We start from the raw sequence: 27,705 nt of genomic DNA, 5'->3' as shown, positions 1-27,705 counted from the left end.
CCTTCTTTAGATTTGCCACTTTTGTGTAATTCATGCAGGCAGAGTGCGACATTTCCTACGGACGTGAACGCAGCACGCTTTCCCTGCGCTGACCTCTGACAGCCGCTCATGGATCCGCTCCCTCCCAGTTCCTTCACAAACACGGAAGCAGCATGGCGTCCAACAGCAGCGGCGGCGGCGGCTCCGACAGGCAGCGGGTTGCACAGCAAAGACTGAGCGTAATAGCCGGTCATTTACGGACGCCGGCGGACGGTGACTCGGCCGTCCTGGCCCCGGAGTGCAAAGCCCCGGGGAGCAAGCCCGATGTCTCCGGCGACGAGAAGACGGTGCCGAGGAGGAGGTACGAGGCTGTGATGGAGCGGTGGGCAAGGGTCCATCCGCTGTGGCTTTTGCTAGTTATCAAGTCAAACATTAGTGGATTGGCAGCCAAAGAAGGCACATCTGGGTGACACGCAGTGACAGACCGGCTTTCCTCTCTCCTCCAAACATTAAAAAACACCGGGGACCTCGCTAATTGCTGATTTCTAGTTAGCCTGTTAGCTAACGTTTCTTGGTTACAGAAGAGCCATTCATTTTCAACGGAGTGGGTGCGGCTAGGTTTAGGAGTTTAGTGTGGTCGGCTCTCTCAAAGTTGGTCAGCTGTAGTTCTCCTTGTAGCCTATAATACACGGTTTGAGTTGTCATATCATACATTTTCAGTGTCAGTGAGGCCGTAAATAGTTCACATAAGTGTTGACAAGGCTGCTCTTCTGTCTGCTCTTTGCTAACTAACTAACTAAGTAGTTTAATCGAAGTGGTGACATTTTAAGAACAGCTATCAAATAGTAGTTACTGTAACTTTTAACTGTCATGTGTTGTTTTTTCATGTTTTATTCAACTTCTGTGGCATTCACTATCTATACGGGAAATGCGTAGTTTACGTAGTTTGTTAGTGACTGCACTTCTTTAATTTAATAAGCCAGGTTATCAGGTCAGTGCGGTTGGATCGTAAGAGTTGGTCCTTTTTATATCTCATAAAAGAAGCAGCGCCTGTTGGATAACATTTATGTAGCTTCATTGTAACAACTGACAGAGGAGACAGTGAAACCTCTGTTCCCTCGGTTGATCTGATTGGCTGGGACAAGTGGTGGTCTGACTTTTCAACCTATTGGCAGGCCACTTCCTGTTGGAGACTCGCCTCCACGCTGTGCTGACATCTAGTGTCAGCCTGAGACCACAGCAGTAATCAGTGTAATCAGCACAAGTATTTGGCCTTGTGGAAAGCACAAGTACTGTTCTGGCCACTGACACACTGATAATGTGGTAAAATATTATGTCTTCTCGACTTCCAGTCTACTAGCCGATACGCCGGTGAAGGTTCTCCGCCATCCAGGTCATGGTATATCTAAAATAAAACGAACTAAAACAAAGGCAGCTGCACTTGTTGAGTTTTCTCCACTCAGCCAAGTAGTTTATTCAGTTCTAACTGACTGATGAGGAGCTGCGTTTGCTTTTTGTTTGTTTTTTTACTGTGAGTTTAAAGTGTACACTACCCACAGACGACCCTGATAGAAAACTAAGCTCCCCACTACTAGTCACTTAGAACTGAAGAAGTTTCCAGAAGTTGAACCAGTTGCCATTGTCTTGGCTTGTTTTTTGATATTAGTTAATAACAGATTAGTAAAATAACTACATCTTTAACCGTTACATCTTTACAACAATTCTATAAAGCATCTAATAATATTTTTGTAACAATTCAAGGTTAGTCCTGCAGTGTGGTAAAGTTCAAGTACGTGCCACATGTCAGATAAGCGCTTTGTCTTGTGCCTTTTGTGCATAAACACATAACGTCTTGCGTGGCGAGGTAAGTTTTTTTTTTTTTTGTGGAAGCCGTGATTTTCAGGTCATGTGGGGCCACCAGACTTCACAGTTTTTATCTGAAAATCATGCTACAACCACAACTGACGCAGGTCGATAACATTGTAGTGATCAGTGTTTACACAAACTGATTTATAAGGAGGTCCTTTTTACCGTTTTAGACCTTTTTGCTGTTAAATCTAATTTAATTCTACTTAGATGTCTAAAACGAAGGTTGCTTGAGGTTCCTTGAAGACGTTTCACCGCTCATACGAGTGCGTTCTTCAGTTCTAACTGGATAGAAAGTTTAGGCTTTCATTTTGTAACATCTGTGGCTTGTGCCCACCTAAACCCCCTTCACCAAGGCCCGTTAACCACCCAGTACTTACCTGCAATCAGAGGACATTATAAACCTCAATCAAGTCCACGACCTGGATGACTCACAGTCTTCACAGACATAAGAGAATAGATGTGTGCAATCTAATCAACTCACACAGAGTTGCCTCATTCTCCGTAAAGCATAGGGCGAGTTCTATGCCTAAGAAAAAGTTGGATTTCTGATGCGACTTCACCTGCTACCAAGGTGCACGGAGGAGGAAAAGAAATTGTAGAAAGGTCAAGAGTCCGGCAGCACTTGGAGTAAATGGAACAACTTTATTAGACCGACGCGTTTCGTCTCGTGGCCTTCACCGGGGTCTCCTATCCTTAGACCAGATTTTGCTCAGGAAAAAGAAAACTTTTAAGGGTGAAACTATGAAGAAACCTCAGGAAGAGCAACAGAGGACAAATCCCACTTTCAGCATAGAAAGGCTCAGCTTATTAAATTAAATTAAACTACCTCGCTAATGGCCTAAAAAAAAAAGTCTGTTGGTAACAGTAGTAGGGACGTTAGTAGTCTGTACCCTGTGACCTTGTCAAACACTTGCTCCATTTACTGATTTTATTCAGTATTCTCAGCAGGTATCACAGCCTATCGGTGGAGCTGAGACTTTATTAAAGTGACTCGGTGTGTCACTCTCCTCTCACTTCTGCAGTCACCTGTAATTTATGGGAAACTCAGTTTTTGGCAGGTATTAATCTTATTAACGGCCTTTACTCCGCTGTGTTAGCATCCCATCACAAGTGACCCTGGAGTTATTTCTGTAGCGAGTTTAAGGTTTGCACCGTGTTAGACATTGAAGAATCATATTTGCTTTGTGAAGCAGGTGATTACATTGAAATAGCTCTTAGACGATAACAGAACAGCAGCATTCGTTTGAGAAATGCCACTGTGCTTTGTATAGCAAGCCATTTTGGGAGGGAACGCGTCAGCATCGGACGTGTAGTTCCCCGACGTGGTTCCTGTTTGTACAACAAAGGACACGATGTATGGCTGGTGTTTATTTGCCATTTAAGTGGATGTTTAAGCACACATTTAGAACTAATAATAAAAAGCTGAGCCGTGTTGAAATTAGCTGCAGATAAGAAAGCCTGAAAGGTGCCGTAAATGTAAAATAGTTTAACGTGACTGAGAGAGTGCCTGCTGGCCTTTCTCTGTTGATCGATGTCTTGTTTGAATATGTGGCTTCTACTTTACTATATGAGCAGTGTCTTCGCAAGCCCGTGTGGAAGGAGTTTTGTAGTGATAGGCACCCAGGGAATATGGTAGGTGCGGCCGTCCGCTGCCTCCATAAATTTACCAACTCAAAGCCGGCCACATATTAGATGAACAGAAAGGCTGTGAATGACTGAATAAAATGATTCAATATTTCTGGAGGTTCAAATATCAAATTATTGTGAAGGAATTTGCACTTTCTTTTTTAATTAAAGAATAAACCGCCACAGAAATGATCTTCACGTACTGTATATTATTCAACTTCCTGTGATAATAGTTTTCAGTGTCATGTCTAAACTGCAGATCGGGAGTTTTTTTTTTTTTTTTTTTATCAATGTGCTGCTGTTTGTTTTTCCACAGGCAGGAGATTATGAAATGGAATGGCTGGGGATACAGCGATTCAAGATTCCTCTTCAATAAGAAAGGTCAAGCAGAATTCACTGGCAAAAGGTAAAACGTCACATCCCAGACTGCTAATCACCTTCTTATGAGTACTACGTCTCATTCATTGCCTCTAATCTTGTTTAAGGCGCAGCGTAAAGCTTCAGCATTCATTCTGTTTGTGTGTCTTGAGGCTGAGCTTATGCGCTGATCTTTTTTGCAGCCCACCCCTGTCTTTGAACCCAGCTTATGAAATCAGTTGCTGTCCCCTTCCTACGCTCACAACAATGTGGTGCTACTGCCACCCAGTGGTTGGCATTTAAGCTAGTCATTGTCATATGAGAAGGTCACCGGTTGTGATTTTCAGCCCTCACAGGCTTTGTTGCTCATCAACAGATACCCTTTTTCAGTCATCCAGAAATAGATCATATTATACCGTAAATAAAGGTATATTTTTTTGAAATAGCTGCAGGCCTCCTGAAACAAAGACTCTTGTCCTCAATCTCACTGCGTATAGTTTCAGTTTAGAGCAGAAACAATGGCTCTTTTGACTCCTTTTCTGTTTCTCCCATGACAAGAGCCCAGCTATAGGTGGGTCTTGTTTTAGAGAGAGACCGTCTTGCCTGTCAGAGTCAACATAGTGAACTGCCACAGTGTGCACGAGGATGTATTCTGGGTAATGAGTTGAGCTGTACAGGATGTTGCACAGAAAATTGCTTCCTCTTGTGCAAGCACTTACCAGAAATTGCCCCATCCCATCTAAAGAGCTACCTGCGTGTTATAAGCAGTGACTTGTATAACCTGATGTCCTCTTCCTCAGCTCTGACAAAGGTTTTTATTTTAATTATAGAGTGTGTTTCATAGTGTCTCAGACAACGGCACACTCCAGTCCTCTTATGGGCCGCCCCAGTCTGTGCCAGCAGCTCAATTATGCAAGGGATGGTGAATGCGATCACACATGCAGCACTGTCGCTGCTGCTCTGCTTGTCTAATAACCTCACTGGACTCAAACCTCTAGTCTTATTAGACACAGACATGCTTTTTCAAATGTATCAGCCCAGTCAAGCATTTAGATTTTTTTTCAATTTTCACTTCTTCTGCTACAAAACTGTAACGCATGAGACTTAGCCAATTATTTCTAATTTCTAATTTACACTGCGCGTCCCCCTTTGCACAATCCAGGTATAGACTGAGCGGCATGATCATCCCCGCCCTCAAAGATTGGTTTGAAGGCACGTTTGGCGCCAATCTGCAGCATAAAAGCCCAGCAGTGGTGAGTGCGGTGCATGTTTACTTGCTGCATCTCAAGTGAATGGGAATCCACAGCGCTTGGTCACAGCCACCAAAACCACAATGGTTTGTTTTGTTTCAGCCCATTCTGAATAACAGTGCTGTACCGCCTCCCGCTCTAAATGACGCCTTCATAGAGGAGCTGAAATCCACAGGTATTCCCTTCTCGCATGACTCAGAAGACCGGGTGTTTCGTGGCCACGGTAAGACAAAAAAAATAAAAAATAAATAAAAAGTCTGTTGATGTCTGCAAACTGTAACGTGCGCAACAAAAATAAACTGTTTGTGCGCTTTTCTTTCTAGGCCATTGCTTACACGAGATCTTTGCTCTCAGGGAGGGGAAACTTGGTCGTGTCCCAGATATGGTGGTATGGCCAAGTAAGTTCAGAAGCCGTGTGGTCGCTGTCATGTTTTCTTTTTTTCCCATCTGTCAGTTATTTTTTTTTTTCCTCCTCCCACGTACCATCGCCGATCCCTCGACCGGCTTAGGTGATTTAAAGGGTTAATCTCCGCAGAGGCTGGGATATTAATATGTATGAGTGGAAGCTTAATAAGAAGCGTCAGGGGGAGGACGGTTGACACCCAATACTCCACAGTCTGGCCGTGCACAGTACACCCATGAATTATGATTCGGAGATTGGTTTTCTCTTGTTATGGCTGGCACTATTTTATCATGCAAATGAGTGTTGACTGATGGCTGAGACTTGATTAGCAGTCTCCCAAATGGGCAGCAAATCACCAAGCAACTGTAGGCATATTCTCATCCACGCTGGCACAGAATGTGAACTTTTACCGCCCTGCAACCCTTTAACCGCATTTCTAATGGCTATTTGTATTCCTCGGTAGTCCATCCAAGTCAAGCTGTGTATTTTAAGGGGATGTTAATTTGTTGAATTGTAATCCGTAGGCCAAAGCTGTGCGTTTAATTGGATGCCAGACCGCACTAGAATGTAAGCATTTCTCACCGCCTCTTAAAGTACTCAAGGCCAGTCAAGCACGTCCATGTAGGTGCTGCTCTTCCCACTCACTCACCACTCCTCTGTGAGTGGATGTGGGTTCCGTGATTGGTTAAAGTAGGTCCGTATTGATCCAGCCACCCAGGAGAGCGTGGCTTCATGCAGCCTTGACTCCGTCTGAGGAAAAGCCCCAGGCAAATCAGAAAATACACCTCTCTGCAGGCTCTAATGACAAAGGCAGTATAAAGATTTATACATTGTCTTCTGTGTTAGGTGCCGTCTATTCTTTTATCTTTTTTACGTGTAATAGCAGATGGCAAATTAAAACACTTCCTTTACGAATGCCTCTGATCTGTAAAAAAACAAAATAATAATTGGTCTTTTGTGTTTTTGCAGGCTGTCACAATGATGTAGTGAAAATTGTGGAGCTGGCGTGCAAACACAACGTGTGTTTGATACCATATGGAGGTGAGTCGTGAAATCAAAGGCGTTAATCAGCACAATACAGGATGTATACAGGATAACAGATGTGTGTTCACGCTTTATGATCTTTATAGTCTATTTTCATCCCATTTTTATGATTTTTCTGTGCTTCAGTAATGTCCCACATTCTATGAATAAGAGTGACAGTGTAGCGGACACTATGCAGAGTTGTCTTGTTGTGTGTATTTTTACTTTATCACCAAGGGTCGCGTTTACCGAATATTTTCCGTCATTGACCGTTTTTATTTTTTTTTTTTTAAATGTGACGGAAAAATCTGAAGGCCATCCGTCATCTGACAGATTGCAATTCACACCCCTGACCACTTGGTGGCGAGTGACGTTATTAATTGGCTCTTGTCTCTCATCGCAGTTTGCGTTCCAAACATCGCGGAACTTTTGTCGGTGCACGATTTCCTGGTACACCGATTACACTGAGGCACACGTCAGAGCTCGGCTAACCCATAGACATATGTATATATGACTATGGGCTAACCATATGTATATATGTCTATGTCTATGCAGCTAACGGCTACCAAAATGGAATTTGCATACCACCGAAGCACTTCAACCCTACGGTACCGTCTAAGAGCTGTTTACGCTAGCAGTCCCATTCTGAGTACGGACAAGACGTGTCGGCAGCCGAAACTTTTTTTTTGTTACCATTTAAAGTCAATACTGTTCTGAAAAAAGTACTTAAAGTTAATGAAATTTTAATGAGCCCTGCGATAGACTGGCGACCTGTCCAGGGTGTACCCTGCTTCTCGCCCGATGACAGCTGGGATAGGCTCCAGCAGACCCCCGCGACCCTTAACAGGAATAAGCGGGTACAGAAGATGAATGAATGAATGAATGAAACTTTAATGAAAATTAAATGCTATTGAATATGTCTTTATTATCATTTTAAAAAAATTAAAGTGACAGGTAAAAACAGATGACGGGATTTTTATGACCCTGTCAGTCAAAAGTGTAGCTCAACCTCTGCATATGATGTCCTTGTAAAAGTATGTTATTCCCTTGTCTGTCTCTTTTCACTTATTACTATTAACTATTCCATGTTGGAATAAATGACAGAAATTGATGGTATTACACCAGTTTATGAGAATCAAACAATCAATAAAAGTCAATCGCTCATTTCTGCAATGAAAACCTGAAGCATCCAGTTGTATCAGAAGAGTATGAGCTATTTCTACATTAAGAAAATGTTTATTTCTAAGATAATCAGTACTCATTATTGCAGACACCAGGAAACTGCGTAGTGCAGTCACACATATGAAAGCTTCCCCTCTGTAACGCCTTTAGACCTTTTGGCAGCGGGGGACTCACAGGTGTATTAATGATGGCTGCATTCCACTCATGGGAGGTCGTGCTTTTGTGCTTGTTGGTTCACTGTCACGGACCACTTAATCTAACTGAGCCGTCATTAATTCCACCTGTACTTTCCCTACTGGTACACGTCAAAATGTCTGCCCCAAAAGAGGGGCTATTGTAACGGTTGTTTCTCTCTCTCTCTCTCTCTCTCTCTCTCTCAGGAGGGACTAGTGTTTCTAGCGCCCTAGAGTGCCCCCCAGAGGAAACTCGCTCCATTGTCTCTTTGGATACTTCACAGATGGTACGTACACGTCTGCGTCTGTACACGTTGAAAGACTGGATTTTGCACTAATGAAAAACACTGAAACCAAATCAATTGCTCTCCAATACATTAAATTATTTTTTTTAATAATAATGAAACTATTATTGTAAAATGACCAGTTTATAAAAAGTGTGGTAATGGTTAACATTATAGTCCTTCTAAATTTTTTGTTGTCTCACATGTGAAAATGGTGATTGACAAAACATGAAATATGACATTAATATAATAAAATGCAACTCAAATTACAGCCTCAAAGTTAATGCAGCACACTATTACCTCAGGTTCAAGATGATAGGTGGTGATTTCAGGGCTTCTCTCCTGATGCTTAATAACATTAAACGTTTATCTGGTCATTGAGTTTTTTTTTAACTTAATATAGCACATTAATATTTAACTTAAAATGTGTCAGTTGGAGCTTTTAAAATAGGTTCAGGGTAGCTTTCTGTGTTAGTGAACTTTCTTCTTTCTGCTTGATTTGATTGAATATATAAAAGTCAGAGTGGCATAACAGGATTAAAATATTTCTAGTGCAATTGTGCAATTTCAGTCCTGTAAATTTACATGTTCTTTTTTTGTCAGTTCTCCTAATTTTTATCAAATCCATCAATATTTAATATTTTCTAATTATTTCCCAAGTAAAAATATATTTTTTGTAACTGTAAATCGATACATTTGGAGAAAGAAAATGTTCATTCGAAGGCATACCCTTGTGAGCTGGCAAAAAGTTTCACAAACATCTTTAAATCTTTAATTGCAGCCACAGTAAGAGTCTGTGAGTTAGTTTAATGTTTCACTGGGACACTTCCTAGGTGTTTCACGAGCCATTATCTAAAATGGTTCATTGGGCATAATATAAAAGCAGTACAGTACATCCCTTTGATCCTGACCCACATTGAGGTGATATACAAGCTGTCTGGATGCTGCTAGCCTACCGCTCATTGAGCTTGGTGCCACAGACATCAGTGACCAGTGTTGTGTGTCAGGGGTCAGAGGTGAGGTGGCTCCAATGGAAGCACATGAAAGGAGCAGTGTGGTAGGAACGTAAAGTTTATTACCTCTGCGGAATAATTGATGGCAGGTACGAGGTGGCCTCCTGTAGGTAGGGGTAGGCCACGCACATAGCGGCCTAATTAGGAGGCATATATTTGGGACTGGATGTTAACCGCGAGGAGATTGTTGACTGTTGTCTCCGTCCTGTTGCCTTTTGTCCTCGGACGTTGTGGTGAAAAACGTACTGTGCTGTAAGCAAACTGTCAGCAGACTGTCTCCATGGACTGCTTTTGAGGGCAGTGTTTATGTCTGAGATATTTTAAGCTAACATAACAGTTGCAGGCAGGTTTACATTCTTGATATATTCTTAACAGGATCTGGTTACCTACATCCAATCAGCGGTTCCACAAACCGCATTAGAAAGAACTTTTTTCTTTACTGCATACAAAGAATTTATATGTCGTCGTTTGCTTGTAACAGAATCGCATTCTGTGGATTGACGAGAAGAATCTAACTGCCCATGTGGAAGCTGGCATCGTCGGCCAGGATCTGGAGAGACTGGTAAGTGCCGCTCAACCATCCGTATTCGTTCACCAAGAGAGCTTACGTTTATATAAAACACTGTGCCAGCCGGCGAGCTGCGTGGACAACCTGCACGCGAGTGGTCACCTTGGTACTCTTCGCTCGTCAGATCTAACAGGGTTTAGGAAGGAGCTCGAGACGGGAGCAGAGCGCCGAAGGGGAGAGATTAGAGAGTGAGACGGTGGTCATGAGCAGATGGCACCATCAAGCTAATTCAGAAAAATGGAGAAGGAGCGGCCGTTTGATGTAGAGGAATGCGTGAGCTGCATCTAAATCAGCCTCCACCTCTGCATTTAGACTGGGCCGGGTTTGCTAGAGCAGATGGATCTGCATCATGAACCGCCTTCCAGAGGAGCGCTGTGATAAAACGAGGCCTGACTTGCCCGCTGTGGTTCTTGGGGTGGGCATTGTTGGTGTACTTAAAGGTCTTTATTATTACTACTTCTGTTAAAGATGCTGTGGTTCGGGGCTACAGCTGCCTTGAGGGGGGTTTGTGGTGACCTACACATTCTTCTCTAAGCCTCAGCGCTGATGAACAGTTTTTTTTAAAAGGTCTTTTATGTGACACAAACATACAAATATCCCCACAAGTACATTAGTATTTTGTCCATTGCGTGTGGCTGCAGAAACTGAAGATGCACCAGTCTTAGCAGTCGACGATGGAGCCTGTATAACTCACAGATTTACATAAACATATAAAAGTTATTTTAATTTACTAATATTATTGGAAAAAGCTTCATCTGCAAGTGTCATAGTTTAAATCCATCATGTTAGACGTGAGATCAGTGCCGCAGACAGACAGTTTGGCACTACCAGATGACTGTGTGATTTAGTCTCTCTGAGCTCTTTCCACTCGGTTTATTTTAGTCTTTTATAAAAATCTATGATGCCATAAAACCAGAGTTTTAACTTTATAACTAGAGCAGTGAAATGCTGCAACAGAGCTGCAATTATTTTTTCCCCTTTGCTTGCTCTTTCTTTTTTGCTTGTTATTAAAACATTCTTGTGGGTTTCCAACATCACTGTTTTCCAAGGATTTCTGGCTGGCTTTTAGCGACAACATCAAACATATGCTCGCTTTCTTTTTTTATCACAGCTTAATGAGAGCGGCTACTGTACGGGGCATGAGCCTGACTCCATGGAGTTCAGCTCCCTGGGGGGCTGGGTAGCAACCAGAGCATCAGGCATGAAGAAGAACATCTATGGCAACATTGAGGACCTGGTGAGTCGCTTGCCCTCCCATTTACCTTCCTGCATGTGTTTGTTCCATACAGGCGGCGAGGGCAAAGAAGTTACTGCACAGTAATTAGAAGGGAAATTATTAGCAAGCCTTTTTCTGGACTTTACCCTCACCTCAGAAATGCAGCGGTCACATCATCGGTTATGAATTTCACTCATGCGGCACATGTGGAAATATTAAAATTATTTTATTTGTGTGACTTTGAAATGTGCTCCGCTGTTTGGATATTTTTGTTGCTAAATGAGTTTTTCTGTCTCCCCATGGAATAGGTTGTCCACCTAAAGATGGTTACCCCACAGGGTGTGATTGAAAAGAGCTGCCAGGGCCCGCGCATGTCCACAGGGCCCGACATTCACCACTTCATCATGGGATCAGAAGGTTTGCTAACTTTCTCATGTGATTTCCGCGCAGACATTGCAGATTTCCTGCAAATGTGGACACGTGTGCAGCAGTTGTATCAACTTGTGTGTTAATGTGTGTGCCTGTCTGTATAATCCTTGGGATGAAACAGTAACATCAGGGCAGTTCTCATGCTGCGCGCTCCATACACATTAACTAGCATTGGTGGGAAAGTGATCTGGAGGCGCGTTAGTTAGGAACCAGCAAGTGTCCTCTGCACCCCATCTGTGGTGCCCTGTCCTTGTGAATGCCCACAGAGAATACTGTGCCATATGCCAGGTTCCCCCAACATAATGAGGAGGTTCAGAGACTCTTGGCATCGCTATGTTAAACAGCTGTGGATACAAACTTTATATTCGCCCTACAAAGCTCAGCAATCTGCTCCCTGACTGGGCGCGGATAGATGCAGAAGTCTCTATTTGTACTCATTAGAAGTGATTTCAGTACCTAGAACACACCAGGAGAACAAAACAAACACGTTTTGAAGAAATGTATCGCTGATACCCTGAAAGCCACTTTGTGATTGTCTGCTTAGACCTGCACAAGCCGGTCATAAGGTATGGAAGATTGTTACAAGGAAAAAAACACCAAGGAAATATGTCAAATAATTGGAACCTCATGAAAAACTTATAATCACATTAAAATAAATGAAGTAAGAATTTGGCACAAGTCTGCATCAAAATTGAATACATAGCCAGGCTTTATTTACTTACTTTGTTGCTGCATCGTTAATGTTTGACCAGTTCTGCTGCTGACCTGATAACACCATGAAACATGTAAAAAAATATGAACAGCAACTTTCTTGACAAAAAGTTGATTGATCATCTCAAAATACTTGGGAAAGAAATTAATTCAGAACAGCGTATCAGAATAATACATATATCACGGAGTAACACACCTTATATATCCAAAAACTGAGCTTTGAGAAGGAATCAGTTTATAAATTTAAAGATTTAATATATTTAGAGATGAGCTTGCTGCTGGCGTCGGTGCACAGAGCAGAGATAGGACAGGACCACACGTCTCATGTTCTTCTGGGAGGCCTAACACCGGAGCTAAGAGGTCACACCAGCGCATGGTCTCATTAAATTTATCTGCCTCCTCACCCAAAGAACCCCATCCTGCAGTCTGATAGCAGGGCTCAACAACAACAACAACAGCAGCAGCAGCAGCAGCAGCAGGGCGTCACGCTAAAACCCTCAACTACGCTCTGCATGTTAAGTGCAACGCATCCATTTTATTAGAAATTACAGACAAACCTCAGGCTTCTCATTCTCTGCACAACAACAGGTCTGCCTATCTCCGTGACCTTGAAGGAGCCTGAATGCAAAGCAGTTCTTCTTCTCCCCCTCTTCGCTACAACCAGTGTAAAGAATGATTGGAATGATCAATGATAATCCGTTTCTCTTTTAAACCCCTCTCAGCCGTGGAGAATATAATGTGAAGCCAGCTAATGCTAATCTAATTTTCAGCCTCGTATGATTGATTCTGCTGTGGCTTCACGTTGGTCAGTGTGGCTGCACTGATGTTTATTTTTTTTTTTCCTTTCATGTCAGAAACTTTCATTCTGTTTTCGTTGTGAGACCCTTCATTGTAAATTGTCCCTCTCTGCCAATACTAATGCTGCAAAATGTTGTTTGTTTAATAGAGATAGTCACGGTAAAAAAAAAAAAGTGGTTTAAACTGCTCTCTAGCATTTCATTGCATTGCATCTGTCCCAAGAGTCTTTTTCTTCTCTGTTCTTATTGCCTCCGTTCAGTCCTCGCTCCCTCACCCCCCTTTACTACCTCATGCTTCAGCTCTCTCTCTCTCTCTCTCTCTCTCTCTCTCTCTCTCTCTCTCTCTCTCTCTCTCTCTCTCTCTCTCTCTCTCTCTCTCTCTCTCTCCCCCCTTCTGCAAATCATCCCTCGCTCGCTCAGCGGCTCCTCCTGCTCTCTGTCAGGAGGGAGGAGCCTTTTCTTGTGAGACCCAATGGAGTCCCATGTTTTGCACCGGGCCACTAGGGAGCAGCATGTGGCATGTAGTGTCACATTAGAGGGCTCATTAACAGCCATAACAGGCCAGCAAAGCCTCCTGATGGACTACGGCTATGTTCATGAGAGTACATCTGTAAATGAACGTGGCCTATTAAAGTAATACAGAACATTCAGGCGAGGGGAAAGCAATAGGCTTGGTTCACAGCGATAAAATTTGCAGAATAGCTCTGTGACTAACAGTTATTTTTATTATTATAGTTTGTTAAATGTCATGAAAAACAACTCAGCTGTTATGAGGAGCCATCTTGTTTTTGTCAAATACAAGCTGTAAATTTTTTGTTTACAGCTATTTGGAACCAGAGTTAGCATTTTAGCTAAATAACTTTCAATCAGTCATCACTCCTTGAACTGGTCCCATTATATTATTAACACCCAATATGTTTTAGCTAAATTCACCTACAAAAAAAAACAGTTGAGGACCAGAGTTAGCCCAGCTGGCAAATCGGAAACTCCAATTGTTATATAAAAAGATTTAAAAAAAACAGTAAAAGATGTAATACTGTAAAGCCTAAAAGAGAGTAAGACTACATGTATTTAAAAAAACGCAATGGCAAGAAAGCTGTTGGTGAAAGAAAAAGGAAAATATTTATTCATAAGATGTGAAACCAGCATGTATCAGATAACCGTTGCTTAGGATAAGATTCATCTAGTATGAGGTGAAGAGCGCCTACACATTGTGGACCAGTAGTAACAAAATGTGTTACCGTGATTGAGCCAAGTAATGCAACTCCCTTCAGCAGCAGCTAATGGTTGACAGTTTTCAGGGTCATGAGGTCGGCCAGAGGTTTCCTCGTACCTGTATATGTGTTGCTGCCGTTAGCCTTGCTGCCTTTGATAGAGCCCTGCTTTATTTCCTCATGCTCTTAAGCTGATAAATCTTTGTTGTCCCCCAGTGTGTGGTGGAAAACCAGATCTACTAGGTGAAATGTGAGACAAAGGTCACGCGAACGACCCTTGGGACGCGTACCAGAGCCCTGTAAAACGGTCTCCAGTTCCGCTCTGAGAGGCTCGGGTCGTATAAATTGTGGGAACCGATATACTTCTTTTTGTTCTGCTCATAATCTCTCTCTCTGTGAATTTGCACAGGAACCCTGGGTGTGGTTACCGAGGTAACTATGAAGATACGTCCCATGCCGGAGTATCAGAAGTACGGCTCTGTGGTGTTCCCTAATTTTGAGCAGGGAGTTGCCTGTCTCCGAGAGGTTGCCAGACAGGTAACATTACTATATAACATGTTGTCTATTGTCGCTGCTTCATCTACATGCTGAATTATTATTTTTTTTTTTATGTATGAGTACTGCAGCAAGCACGTTCTTGTCTTCATTTCATCTCTTCACATACTTTCCTGGAAAATCTAAATATATTTGTAGACTAAATACATGCATGGTCTGTTTAAACTAAACTTGCCCAAACTAAGCTGGCCCAGCAACAACAATCTTCAGCTGTTACACGGTGGAAGCTGTAATCAGACGTCTGTGTTGAAACTGCTAAGGCGAGGCAGTGACGGTTGAGTATGCGTTCACGACTTGGCATCCAATATCATCTCGTCAGATTTAGCCCTCTAGGTAGTGCTTTGTGTCCATTGTTGGTATATGATAGGTTCAGTATATACCGCGGTCACCCTGTCATCTAACAGCCCTGAAAATATCTAAGCTTGCATAGTTTTGCTAGGTACTGCTAAGCACATGTGTTCAACCAGTTTATGAGGCGTCTGACATCACTGCTTGGCCTTCATCTGTGCTCTGTAGTTGATTCTAGATATTGAATCAGTAAATTCCCACATTTTTTTTTTTTTTTAAAGTTTCCTCTCTGCTTTTGTGTGTTCCAACCAAAACACTACATATTTATGAAGATAACTGAAGTGACTTGTGGTCTATAGACTGAAAAATCAGGACAAGAAACCAAAACTTCAAGAACCTTTGTGCTGGAAATACCGTTTAAAGCTTCCAAATGACATTTTGCAGCAATTTTGATGCAAACAAACTAATACAAAGCTGCTTTTTTTCCCCCCTCAGAGGTGTGCTCCAGCATCCATACGACTCATGGATAATGAACAATTTAAATTTGGTAAGTTTTGTGCGATCATTCACAATATAGCTTTGTCTATCACTGCTGTTACTATCTCTTCATTGTACAAGAAGAACATAATTTGACCTGGTTGTTATTTTTACTAATTGTTATTTCCTTTTAACTGCCAAATATAAGTTTTAACTTTGGTCAGAGAAAATAGTATAATCGTATTTATGTTGTTTTGAATTTAGCTTCTCATACTGCGTTTTCTGTCACTGTGCTCTTTCGTTTAACGATAAATGGCAATTTTGCTGCATGCATTAATGGCATCCACTACAGCACAAAATTGATAAATTGATTATTATTCCGGCAGAAGAATAGCTGCGCACACGGACAAAGATTTGTAGCATAATGAAAAATAACCCTGGCCAAAATTAAGTAGTTACACTGAAGTTTTATGATGTTGTTTCTTAAGGTCTGGAGGAATGCATCTGGCATTGCTAGAGATCTCTGTAAAGTTCCCCAGTCTCCAGGGATCTCATTATCTCCCCTGTATTTCCACTTTTCACAGAGTAGGCACTTCCTAGCATTAAGTAGGGAAGATGAAGCGACCAGGTTTTTTTTTTTTTTTTTTTTACTAATAACTAAAACTCATGGTTCTATGATACCTTCTTGGGCTTATTAGCGGCCTGTCCTCACTTTTAATCATGTTCGCTGTTGAGTAATTTGATGTATTCACATGTTCTGCTCAGTTTGGGACTACAAGTACAATTTAGCACTGCCTGTCTTGACACATAAGATGAAAAATGGGAATGTTGCAGTGAGGAGTAGGATGTGTTGATATGAAGAAAAACCGACCAAACCACAGGGGAGAGTTAAATGTAAAACTGTGCCCAGTGTAGGTGTAAATTTCTCTCTGGATTTTGAGTATTTAATTAACGACTATGATGGCTGTGAGAGACCCTAAGACCTACAATCAAATTTTGGAATGGAAACAATTAGGACACTAAGTGATGAAGAGACTTGAGCATGGGGGGAAATAAATGAACTGTTAAGTCTCAGCGACATCACCCATGACTTCCCCGCTGTGATTGATAACCATCCCATTGGCCCCAGCCCCTCATTTTCACTTGTCCACAGGCGCTTTTGTGCGTCCGATCAGGAATAAATCAAAAAGTGCGGGTGAGGAAGACGGATATCGCTGTGTCAACCCCACTTCCCCTCGGAAACACTCTGATTTATAGCCGCTGTCGCCGGCAGCCACTGGCCAGTTGTAAAGTTATTCAAATGTTACCACTTATTTTTCCTCCTTTTGTTTGAAACCCCAAATAAACGTGACTCGCTCGCCCCCTCCGAACGCCGGAGGATGCAAACCAGAAGCGGGGTTTGCCCGATGCGTGAAAAGCGACATCAGTTTTTGAGGCCCACTTTTGTGTGAACAAATAAAGCTGACTTATCCCATGTTTTCACAGGTCACGCCCTGAAGCCTCAAGTATCTTCAATTTTTACTAACTTTTTGGACGGGTTGAAGAAGTTTTACATCACCAAGGTAAAAATGATCGGACGCGACCATGACCAGTTTCTTCCTGCAGGTGTTCTTTATGACAAATGAATATACCTTCTTAATTCTCAGTTCAAAGGGTTTGACCCCAACCACTTGTGTGTGGCCACCCTGCTGTTCGAGGGAGACCGTGAGAAGGTCCTGCAGCACGAGAAGCAAGTTTATGACATTGCTGCAAAATTTGGGTGAGTAGCAGTTGCTCTCTTGTCTTAGAGCAAAGATCAATTAAAGGCCAGGTAAAGCAGAGAAATGTGCTCATTTCTTTCAACATGACTTGGAGGCCCAAATGTGACTTTATTTAACCCAACACTATACAGTAGTTGTGTGAAATGAATAGAAAAGCTCACTTCAGATACAGTCTCCTCTTTGTGGACTGATGGATCACCTGTGGATGTCCTCCTGTCAAACCAGCCTTGATGTTAAACAAGGTGTTGGTAGTGATAGCAGAGCGCAGCTCCCCTCAGGACAGCGCAGGGCGAGAGGACACAGCTGGGGAGTGCTCCGCTGCAGTGATTGATCATGAAACCAATCGATGAGGACTATGGTGGAGATCAGTTACCTGCCAGCTCGAGAGGGAACCTCTCTATCTTGGGCCAGTTTTAAACACCTTACAATGACACAGTCTAAGTTGATCGTTGTGCTGTCCAACTAGTTCTTATGATCAATTATTACATTTTATTTGTGGCGATTGTGTCAACAGCATCATGTTTCAACACCTCCTTCCTGTAATTTACCATAAGTAAGAGGTCTGTGTTTGCTTTAAATGATGAGTGAGTTCAAAAATTAACAAAACTTGAAATCAGATTTGACAATGGAACATTTCTTGTTTTTTTTCTCAGAGAGAAATAGGGAAGGGACATAATTAGTGACGGATTTATATTTTCTGCAACTTTTCAATTTTTAGAACATTTTCTTTGGCCTTATGTTAAATATTTGGGAAGCTCCTCAAATTAAGAAGCAGCTTTGGGAGCATGCGGACAGAAACTTGATAAAAAATAATTGGATTTATTAAAAATTCTCGTTTAAAGCTTGAATAAACACAAACAGTGGGATATATACAGTATATGCTGCACACAAATGTAAATTACATTTGCATTTAATCAGGAAAATTGATCCACAAAAGCTAAAATAAATATTGAAGAGAATGTGTTTTGTTTCTATCACCCAGCTGAATGTATGAAAGCAGCCACTCGGTATAAGTCCAGTTTAAACCGTGCACATACTGGGAATCCTCCATAGGCAGTGCCACTGATTGCTTCCTAGATAATGCGTATTCATTATATTTCAGAGTGTTACCGAATGGCTCCATGCCCAGATCTGCAGGTAGCTGGACTGCTGCTCTGGTGATAAAAAGCAATTAAACTATAAAAAGCTTGTCAGTTATGTACATGCAACATCCTCTGTATAATTGCATTATTTCAAATAAATGGTGATCTCCCATCAGATTAAGTGCCAGTGATGGATTAGTAAGGTTAGGCTTGGTGGGGAATGTTTTCCTTTGGTGTTGGGAAACAGGAAGAAGGGTGAAAATCAATATAGTGATTTTCTAATGAGCTTGCCCTGATTAGTTTGGATGGTGGATGAAAATGTGATTACCCACTGCAGGTGATAGATGTGCGGCTGACCTGTGGCGACGCACGGAGCGTCGCATCATTGATCTGTACATTGTTGAATTGACGGGCTTCAAGACGGCTGTTGTGAGGGGGAGCTGTCCGACCAACAAAGCCGAAAGAAAAGAGCTGTTAAATATTAACCCTGTTGTCTCATTCTAGGGGCCTGGCAGCTGGAGAGGACAATGGGCAGAGGGGCTACATGCTGACCTTCGTCATCGCTTACCTCCGGGTGGGTCACTCCTCTGGCTTTTTCTCTGCCCGAGCTGATGGGCAGGTGGGGCGGGCAGGGAGGTTGCAGTTTGACAGCAGATAGGATAGTGAGCAGCGAAGAAAGGCGGCAGAATATGACCCCAGGAGGTCTTTGATTTGATCTGGTCACAGTTGTTGTCAGGGTGTCTAACGCTGAGGTGGGAGAGCGCAGTGGCTGCAGACAGAACGACAATGGAGAGTTGACTTAGGTCAGTTCTGTTAGAGGCCTTTCTGATCATCACAAAAACAGATCAACAAGCGGGGCGTTTACATACACTTTAGTAACCAGGTTACTGACGCCTTTCTTCTGTGATTTTCTTTTTTTTTTTTAAATCTATTTATAAAAAGAACTTTTCTGCATTGAAGGCGAGCCTGTTCCCAGCAAGCCATGTTTCAAATCGCCTTTTTATATGTAGGCATGTGGAGAGCAAAGACTTCTGACGAGTATAATGGAGCTGTGGCGGCAGTGTAGTGGGATGAAGGAAATAAATCTGCAATTTCATTTTATTGTTGTCCAATTAAAGCTGTTAAACTGGAGCCAACACAGTGTCGTCCGTGTGGTATCCTTTGATTTTGAATATTTGAATATTCTTTTTCACTGCAGGATGTCCTTCAGTAGTTAAAAAAGGCTCATCGTAAAATACCTGGTTTGACCCAGCTTACTTGTTTTCTTAAAGAATAATTAAAAGAATAAACTAGGTGGTAATTAGTTGATTGACTCATTATTTCAGCTCCAGTTAGTAATTGGGAAGCTCTGATTTCAAAATAAGATCAGAAGCTGTTCAGGTTTTAGTATTTGACCGACTGCTGCTTTCATATTCATTAAGTAACCAGGTTACTACAGTGCATGTAAAAGCTGTGTATCCTAATTAGTTTTGTCCATGTAAATATAAATGATTTTAACACATCAGCATACTAATGTCAGTATTGTGTCCCAACCAGGACCTGGGGATGGACTACTACGTGATCGGGGAGTCCTTTGAAACCTCTGTGCCTTGGGACAGGTAAACACACTGATATGATGAGCCGCAAGCTTTCCTCTGTTAAATAGCTGCACACATTTATCTCTTCTCACCTCCCACGCGTTCTGCCCTGAGAGAGTCCTCCGCCTTTCTCTTGCTCCGGTTTCCCCTCCTTTCTTTTCGTTTCTCTTTGCCTCCGTCTTTGACATTCACCTTCATGCCTGCCTTCTCCGCCCATTAAACGGCTCCGCGTTGGTGGAGGCTTTGTCTCCTCAACCTACAGACCCGCCATTACTGACAGAAACAAATACAGGGGAGAGAGAGGTCTCAGACTGTAACACTATGTGTGGGGTGTGTAATGTGTGTAATGTGAGCCGCGTATTCACCTCACATCAGTGTGGTTAAATCTGCATTTCCAACATGTTTTCATTATTTTTTATTTTTTTGAATTGTTTTTTTTTCACTCAACAAACAGAGGCACACGCAGCTCCTTGTTGTGTAATATGCCTGACGGGAGAGACCAAGAGATCAGGCACTGAGGCGAGCATATGTGCCTGGCTCATTACCCACCCTCCTCCCCATCCTCCACACTCCACACACGGCTGCACATGCTTAGGACTGGCGGCCATTTCCACACCAGTGGGAATCTCTCCCACAATGGTCGTCATGTTAGTCAGTCTGTCCTCCTCCTCCTCCTCCTCTTCCTCCTCCTTTTTGGCCTCTTGCCTTTTTCAGACTTTTAATAATTTTGCACCACCAATTAATTTATTTGAAACCGTCAACATCTCCGTCACGTTTTCAAATGCAGAAATATCTAAAAATGTTTTGCTTTTTTTGTCGCTGAGGCATACATCGTTAAATCTCCCACTGAATTTATTTCCAGGGTGTTGGACATCTGCAGGAATGTAAAGGCGCGCATCGTCCGAGAGTGTAAAGATAGAGGAGTTCAATTTCCACCTTTATCCACATGCAGGTAATATTTAGGAACAACTGTTGTGATATAAACTGTGTCTCATTGTAACACACACTCCCACAGTCCCACAAGGCCTATATAATGTAGAACAAATACCAAAAAGAGCAGCTGTAGCCTATCTTTGTTTTTGGCGTTTAGTCTCAGCCCTGTTAATTCTTACTAAGGGAACATGTTTTGCCATTTTTAAAAGTCTATGTTTAATTTAAAAGCCTAATAAATGTAATAAACCAGCACGGCCCTGTCACTAAAACAGAAGGAAACACCTGCAGGCAAGAAGCTGTATTCCTAAATTAAACATTTCTGTAAATTTCTCTAAGAAATAATAATAAAAATGTGTGAATTCAACCATTTATTACCAACTTTTGTTACTTGCCAGTAATTCAGAGGCCTTTCATTCAATACCTTGAGAGCGCCGAGTACGCCGTCGGACCCCTGTTGAGTTAGCAGGAGCCACGCAGACAGACAGACGGACACTGTGACAGACAGACGGCGAGCTGGTTGAGGAGCACCAGGCTGCTGCTCACAGATTGCGGACAGATTAGGCCTCCGCCTGATTATGCTGCAGCCATTCATTTCCCGGCTGCAGTCTGTCACATGATTGATTTGTCCATTTAACCTCCAGAGCAGTCAGCATGCCAGGTGATGGGCCATGTCAAATGAACAAGGGCTCGGCACCCTGCTCCACGGCGGGGGAACGAGGCCAGAGAAAGAATATGCAAACAGCAGACGCATTTTAGTCCCAACAAAAAGGTTATCACGGAACACCTGAATTCAAGGTTTAAACAGAAGCAGACAACGTTTTAGGTGTATTTCATCAGCTGATACGTCCTGTTACCTCTGGGTGTGGCTCGGATGATTAAGTAAAAGCATTTTGATGGCTTTTAAACGTGTTACGTTATCAAAGGTGACATGGCTTCTATGCTGCCTCTGCTTTTTGGCAACCATGAATGGAACTGAGGTCAGAGGTTCGGTGAGGAAAGCCAAACCTCCCATTTCACTTTGTCTTCCGATTACAAAAGGGGGAAAAAAAATGCATTTATTGTATGAAAATGGCAGTCCATGACAAAACGCTGCTCTTAAGAGTCATGTCCAAAGAGACGACTGGAGGAGAAACATTAGGGAGTTGTTTTTTTTCCTGCTCATTTGATAAACATGTGTTTTGTTTGTTGCAGGGTGACTCAGACGTATGACGCTGGTGCCTGTGTCTACTTTTACTTTGCCTTCAACTACAGAGGACTCGGCGATCCAATACACGTGTATGAACAAGTGGAGGTAGGTCCAGTTTTATTGCCGTCAGCACTTAAACGGTCTGATCTGAGGATATGTTGAAACATATAGCATTAAATATGTGTTTGTGTTTGCTTTCCAGCATGCAGCTAGGGAGGAGATCCTTGCCAATGGAGGGAGCTTGTCACATCACCATGGAGGTACCCAAAGAGTTTCATAAGATTATCGGGCCGGTTTTTAAAAAGCGCGTGCACACAGTGCGCATAAATCCCGCTGATATTTGCACCTTACAATTAACAGTAGGCTATATGAGAATAGGTCGCGACGACAGCGTGGCGAACTTTTCCCAGCGCGCTCTTCCGTGCCGCCGAGCCGGCAGCCAGTGGTCTCGTAAATGTGCATTTGGTCAGGGATCTTTCATTGCTTCCTTCACATGTCCAAGCCCCGTTCCTGCGGCTCAGATGTATGACTCTGACTCGGCTATTTGTTCATTTCAGCAGTGACCAAATGAAACGTGAGCAGGGGAGGGCGGCGAAACAACTCCGGGCCCCATCAGGGCTAACCGAAACGGCTGCCTTATCTATATTGCCATCCGCCTCGCTGTTTTCATACATCACTTCAGGCTATTCATCACACCTGTCAAAAACAGTATGCAGTGAATCAGCTGCGATATTAAATCACAATTTTTCCTGAAGGCGGGGACGGGTTCAAAATTAAAAGATTGCTAATAAAAAGGAGGCAGCGGGCCGGGGTAAATGATGCTGCCGTTATCGCCGGCTGTATACTGACCTCCAAACGGTGGCCCGGGCCACCCCGAGCAGCATGGGGAGGTGACTGGGGGGGGGGGGGGGGGGGGGGGGGATATTGATGCGGCTCCCGCGTGCAAGGCCCACTCTGTAATTGTGATTAATAACGGTGGGGCTCGCTATCTGGGCGCAGACAGGCCGGTTTGTCTGCCCACAATCAGCGCTTGACAAATGGAGCTAGTTTCGCTGGGTTTTGTGTATCAAACAAAACAGATGTAGTCAAGGGTGGTGAGGTGGGAGGGCACCGGAGGAAATATACATTTTTGTGGCCCTGTATTTACAGCAGGTCAGTGCTGAGCTGTAGGGGCGTAGGAGGGGAACATGGGCGTGTAGAGCGCTCTGCCTCTTTCTCTGCAGGACATAATACTCGGCTAACACCACCATGTGTCGACTGGCGGCTATGACAAAAACTATTTTATCTTTAGAAAGGAGTCGGGTTTCTCAAACTTACTTAAAAGCAGTGTTTTATGTTTGATTATCCGGCCGGTCCTGAAGGCCAGAACACTGGGAGAAATGTCCTCTTTAAGTAGGTCACCGGTGTCGCAGCGGTGAAGAGTTGTTGAACATCTATCACTAGGAGAGTCGTCCATCTATCAACCCTGCGCCGCAGCTTCTCAGCCAATACTCGGCCATATCAGAGGAGCACAGGGACGCTACCTTACCCTGTCTGTAATGCCCTGACCCCATTTGTCAGAGAAACCCGAGGCGAGTGAGATCAGCGTGTCGAGAGGTTGAGGCTGAGCCCAGCTTCTGCCTCCTCCTTCGTATGAGGCTCACGCCGGGGTGCCCAGCATCCTCACCTCACATTGTGTCTTCTTGGAGCTTTGATCTCCCTAACTCTGACCGCTGCAGCTCCACTCAGGTCACCGCACACAGGAGCTAAAAAGACCTGATTTAGTGAAGTTACCCTTGTGCCGTTTGCCCTGAACTTCCCCAGGCTATACAGCATAAGATAAATATCAGCCTTTTAAAAAAGAAAGAAAGAAAGAAAGCCATTTCTGAAATGGCTACCTGCACTTCTTTGCATGTCTCAGCTGCGCACACCAAGCCTGCTGAGATTGATTGCAATAGCAAGCAAAAAAGAGAGAATATGACAAGATAGATGTGTAAATTATCACAGTGATGGAGGCAATGATGCAGTCCCAGCACCTTCTGTTTTCTCTCCTTTCCCTAAGAGGAGGGAGGGATGGAGGTGGGACATGGGGGAAGATGGAAGGAGGAGGAGGAGGAGGAGGAGGAGGCAGAGAGCACGGTACTTTCTTAGTTATTGGGTAGCAGCTGATTGGTCCCTCTGTCACCATCTGGACATTTGTGTGGTATCAGAGTCCCTGGTGACCCTGCTGTCTGCCCTGTTTTGTCAGGAGACGGGCCTCGCTAGCCTCATGGCTGATCCCCATCTGGGCTTCCTGGCCGGACTCTGATAACGTGGCGCTGTAACGCGTCAAGGTGGCCTCCTTCCCTCAACATGCCCTATTAACACGGGGGCTCCCTGCTACTGATGCAGAGCCCGAGAGGGAATGGAAGGCGTGTGAACCCTCCCATCACGCACCTTCCCATTTTCAGGCCTCTGTATCTAATCTGAAGTGATTACACTGCTGACTTCATGTTTACCCAGCAAGCAGCACCTGTACTAAGCTGCTCTGTTCTCAAATCTATCTTTTTTTGAGGTTTGGATTCTAGATATCGTTTCTCTTAAAGTGGCAAGACTTCAGAAGGTTAACATTTACTTTAAATTGAGTTAATGTCAGGCATTTTTTCTCAATTGATGAAGCCAACACAAAGTTTCTTGGCTTTTTAACATTAGATTCTCCTCAGTAATTTTTGTCCAGCGTCCGCAGGATGTCAGTGCAGGGCTTTTTATGACCAAGTGGCATATTTTTCATGCAGTGTGACTCAGGACTGTAGCCTGTAGCTGATACAGTTATTTTAGTCATCTATTCTTCTATTATCATCAATTTTGGATCAGTCTTTAAAGAACTGTTAAAGACGCTCATCGGTTTTGTCAGAGCCTGAGCTAAAACCTGCAGATATTTGACTTACACAAAGCACCCGGAACAAGATAATGGTTTTATTTTACTTTAAATTTACACTTAATCAGTTATTTTTTTGTACATGAATTGACATTTTCTACATAGTAAACGCCATCATAGCTGATATTGTACTTCACTGGTGCTTTTGACAAACGTGCACTTTCTCACTTCACTCAGTAGTGTTACTGCTAGAAATGTTTGGTGCATGTCAGCCCCCAGCTGCACCACTATTCTTCTCTATGTTAAACTATCAAGTAAAGGTAAAAATAATTTTAATGTTTACTTAAATCCTCAAATAAGTCACTGCTTTGGCTTTGGCTTTAGGATTAGGGCTGTTGACCACTGTTGACCAAATGTGCCTTTTACTAACTTCACTTAAAAAGTCATTTTCCAATTTATATATGTTTTTGGCTTTATTATCTCATAGAAGTTGAAAGTTTCTGATTTATTTGAACTTCTCGAACAAGAGTGAGGTTTCCCAGTCCTCCCCACTCACCAGACCTCTAGCTGGCTCCAGACTCTCCGATAAGAACCTGTCGGGTGCAGGCGCTGTGGAGTATGTCGGACTGGACAGCTGGCGAAGTAATGGGCACCCTCACTAGGCTTCATGCCGAAGCCGCTCTCACTCCTCAGGTTGGGGGTTTAGAGCAAGAGGAGGTGGGATAGTGAGGAGTGGCTGAAAGCCAAAGTCCTGCTGACAGAGGACCATTGTGCGGTGCCTCCGCGGTTGGCGTTTGGCACCCTAACCGTGATCAGGCCAGTGTCAGGGCACAGAGCGGCGTTCGGGACAACGAAGCACGACACCCTCGCAGGTCAGCTGGAGGAGCGCGCTCGTGTGCACAATGAGACAGAAACACACACAGAGAACGCCCCGGTGACTCTGGAGAGAGGGAATTGGAGGGAAGTGGTGGCTCAAAGACTGAGGGAGCTGGGGACGGCCCGCTACAGCCGCCAGCCGGCCCCTCCTCTGGGAACACACAGAGCCTAATGAGTTTGATAGTCTGCTGAGCTCCATAAATCATGCCATGCAAAACATTTCTCCTCTCTGAATAAAAGCATTTATCACCCTCTGTTTATTCACTCACTCTCACAAGATTGATTGGCTCCCAGCAGCCTGCTGAGCAATCAGCCGTGCCGATTCCTCTATTTCTCCCCCTCGGTCGTCTTCCTTGGTTTATTTATTTATTTCTCTCCTCTGTCATTCAGTGGGGAAACTTCGAAAGGAGTGGATGAGAGAGACCGTCTCCAATGTCGGCATTGGGATGCTCAAGTCCGTCAAGGACTTCGTGGACCCAAAAAATATCTTCGGCAACAGGAACCTCCTCTAATCTCCTGCTCCTGTCCATCTGTATCTCACAATTTTTCTAAAAGCATCATGTGGATTTTGCATTAATAATTACTCGATATGAATTTAAAATGGACAGAGAGCTCAAGCGTGTCATTCGGTGCCATTTAATGATTCACCCAGACCCTTTCTTTTACTCCACATTGCACTTACACTGCTGTAACAATCATTGTCATTCATGTTGAAGCTCATTTTTACTGTTGTGTTGTGGCTTCTGCCTCTGAACTCGACAACTGCGATACAACTTCACGTGATGCAAAGAAACCATATTTTTGTCATGTTTGCTTTCCTTTAATCACTTCCTAAATATCCTTGCCAACATAGCAGTACTGTTTGATTTTATGTTCCTCTTGAGTGTGTGTGGCACTCCTTTAGTGGTAAGTTCAAGATGAATGCGCTTTCTAAAGCTCTGTGCCTTTCTAAAGCTTTTGTCTGCCTTCCCTTTTCCTACTTGAGTCCCGTGAGTCCCTTGTGAGCGACTTGTGTGTCTCCTCCCGTGCATCTTTTCATGCCCTCCTGCCTTCAGTTGTACTAACCTATTGCCATATGAGACTTGTTTCTTGGACTGAGCGTGTGTGTGTTTGTTTGTACGTGCGCCTCTTGTGATAAACCTTTTCAACTAACCCACCCCCCCCCCCCCCCCCCACCCTTCCCCGTTCTGCGCCACCAAATTAACAGAAACCCTTGAAAGAAGTACAATGTGATTACAAAGAGAGATATTCCTTGTGTGTTTAGTTTTTGTACTGACAATGTTTACCTTGCATAGTTTGTTACTGAGAAAGTGACACGGGGAAGAATAAGCCATTTCTATCATGCCTGTCTCCATTCAATGACTATGTTTTGCAGTTTAAAGCCTCTGGATCCCGGTGCTCACGTTGTACCAAAGACTCAATTCATCAGATCTTGCGGCAGACATGCTCTGAACATGTGTTTAACACCGTAACCACCGCCTTCAAACACATTTACATGCACAGCAAGTTCACTTTTTAATCAGCATATGCAAAGATAACGGTGGGAGCACTAAATAGTGGATGTTCATGACTGTTACATGTTTCATCACGTTCAAGACTCTTTTATTTTTTTTTTGCCGTATAATTGGTGTTCTCCCCAAATTACTCAAACGGTTGAATAGTTTAGTGTTTAATATGTGTTTTTGGAATGGATACTGTAATGTGCTACTTTTTGATACTGGACTTGGACCATTCAGCCTCTCCTTTTGAAGCAAGGGTCATCTTTAAGACAGCTGTTCACTGGAAAATCTTTATTTTTTTCTGATCTATATTTCAAAATTTCCAGGATCACTCTGTTCTTTAAAGTAAAAAAAAAATATTCCCCCCAAACAATAAGGACTATTTCGGGATCCATTTTTTCCCCATGTGTCAAAGATGTGCGAGAGCTTTTCAATGTTACGGCTGTACCCTTTTTGTCAGTTTTCCACTACTCCTAACAACATAGTAACATCTAAGTACATTTTGTCAATGCTGTTTGTGCAATAAATTGAACTAAAACATC

The 27,705-nt window shown here is 43.2% G+C and overlaps 1 protein-coding gene across 1 annotated transcript; it reads left to right on the top strand.

Moving 5' to 3' along the window:
- Nucleotides 1–122: 122 nt before the first annotated feature.
- On the top strand, nt 123–27,705 carry agps (alkylglycerone phosphate synthase). Its single transcript, XM_084544153.1, has 20 exons — nt 123–340; nt 3,791–3,880; nt 4,994–5,084; nt 5,184–5,304; nt 5,405–5,479; nt 6,454–6,525; nt 8,070–8,149; nt 9,641–9,721; nt 10,839–10,964; nt 11,252–11,360; nt 14,504–14,631; nt 15,433–15,484; nt 16,900–16,976; nt 17,061–17,173; nt 18,761–18,830; nt 19,793–19,854; nt 20,696–20,785; nt 21,958–22,057; nt 22,155–22,212; nt 26,055–27,705. The coding sequence occupies exons 1-20, from the start codon at nt 153–155 to the stop codon at nt 26,174–26,176; spliced, it is 1,905 nt and encodes a 634-aa protein (XP_084400279.1). The 5' UTR covers nt 123–152; the 3' UTR covers nt 26,177–27,705.

The sequence above is a fragment of the Chelon labrosus genome, assembly GCF_963514085.1.
Source record: "Chelon labrosus genome assembly, chromosome: 5".
NCBI lineage: Eukaryota > Metazoa > Chordata > Actinopteri > Mugiliformes > Mugilidae > Chelon > Chelon labrosus.
Note: the sequence above shows the minus strand (reverse complement) of the source record. Positions and strands in the feature narration are given on the sequence as shown.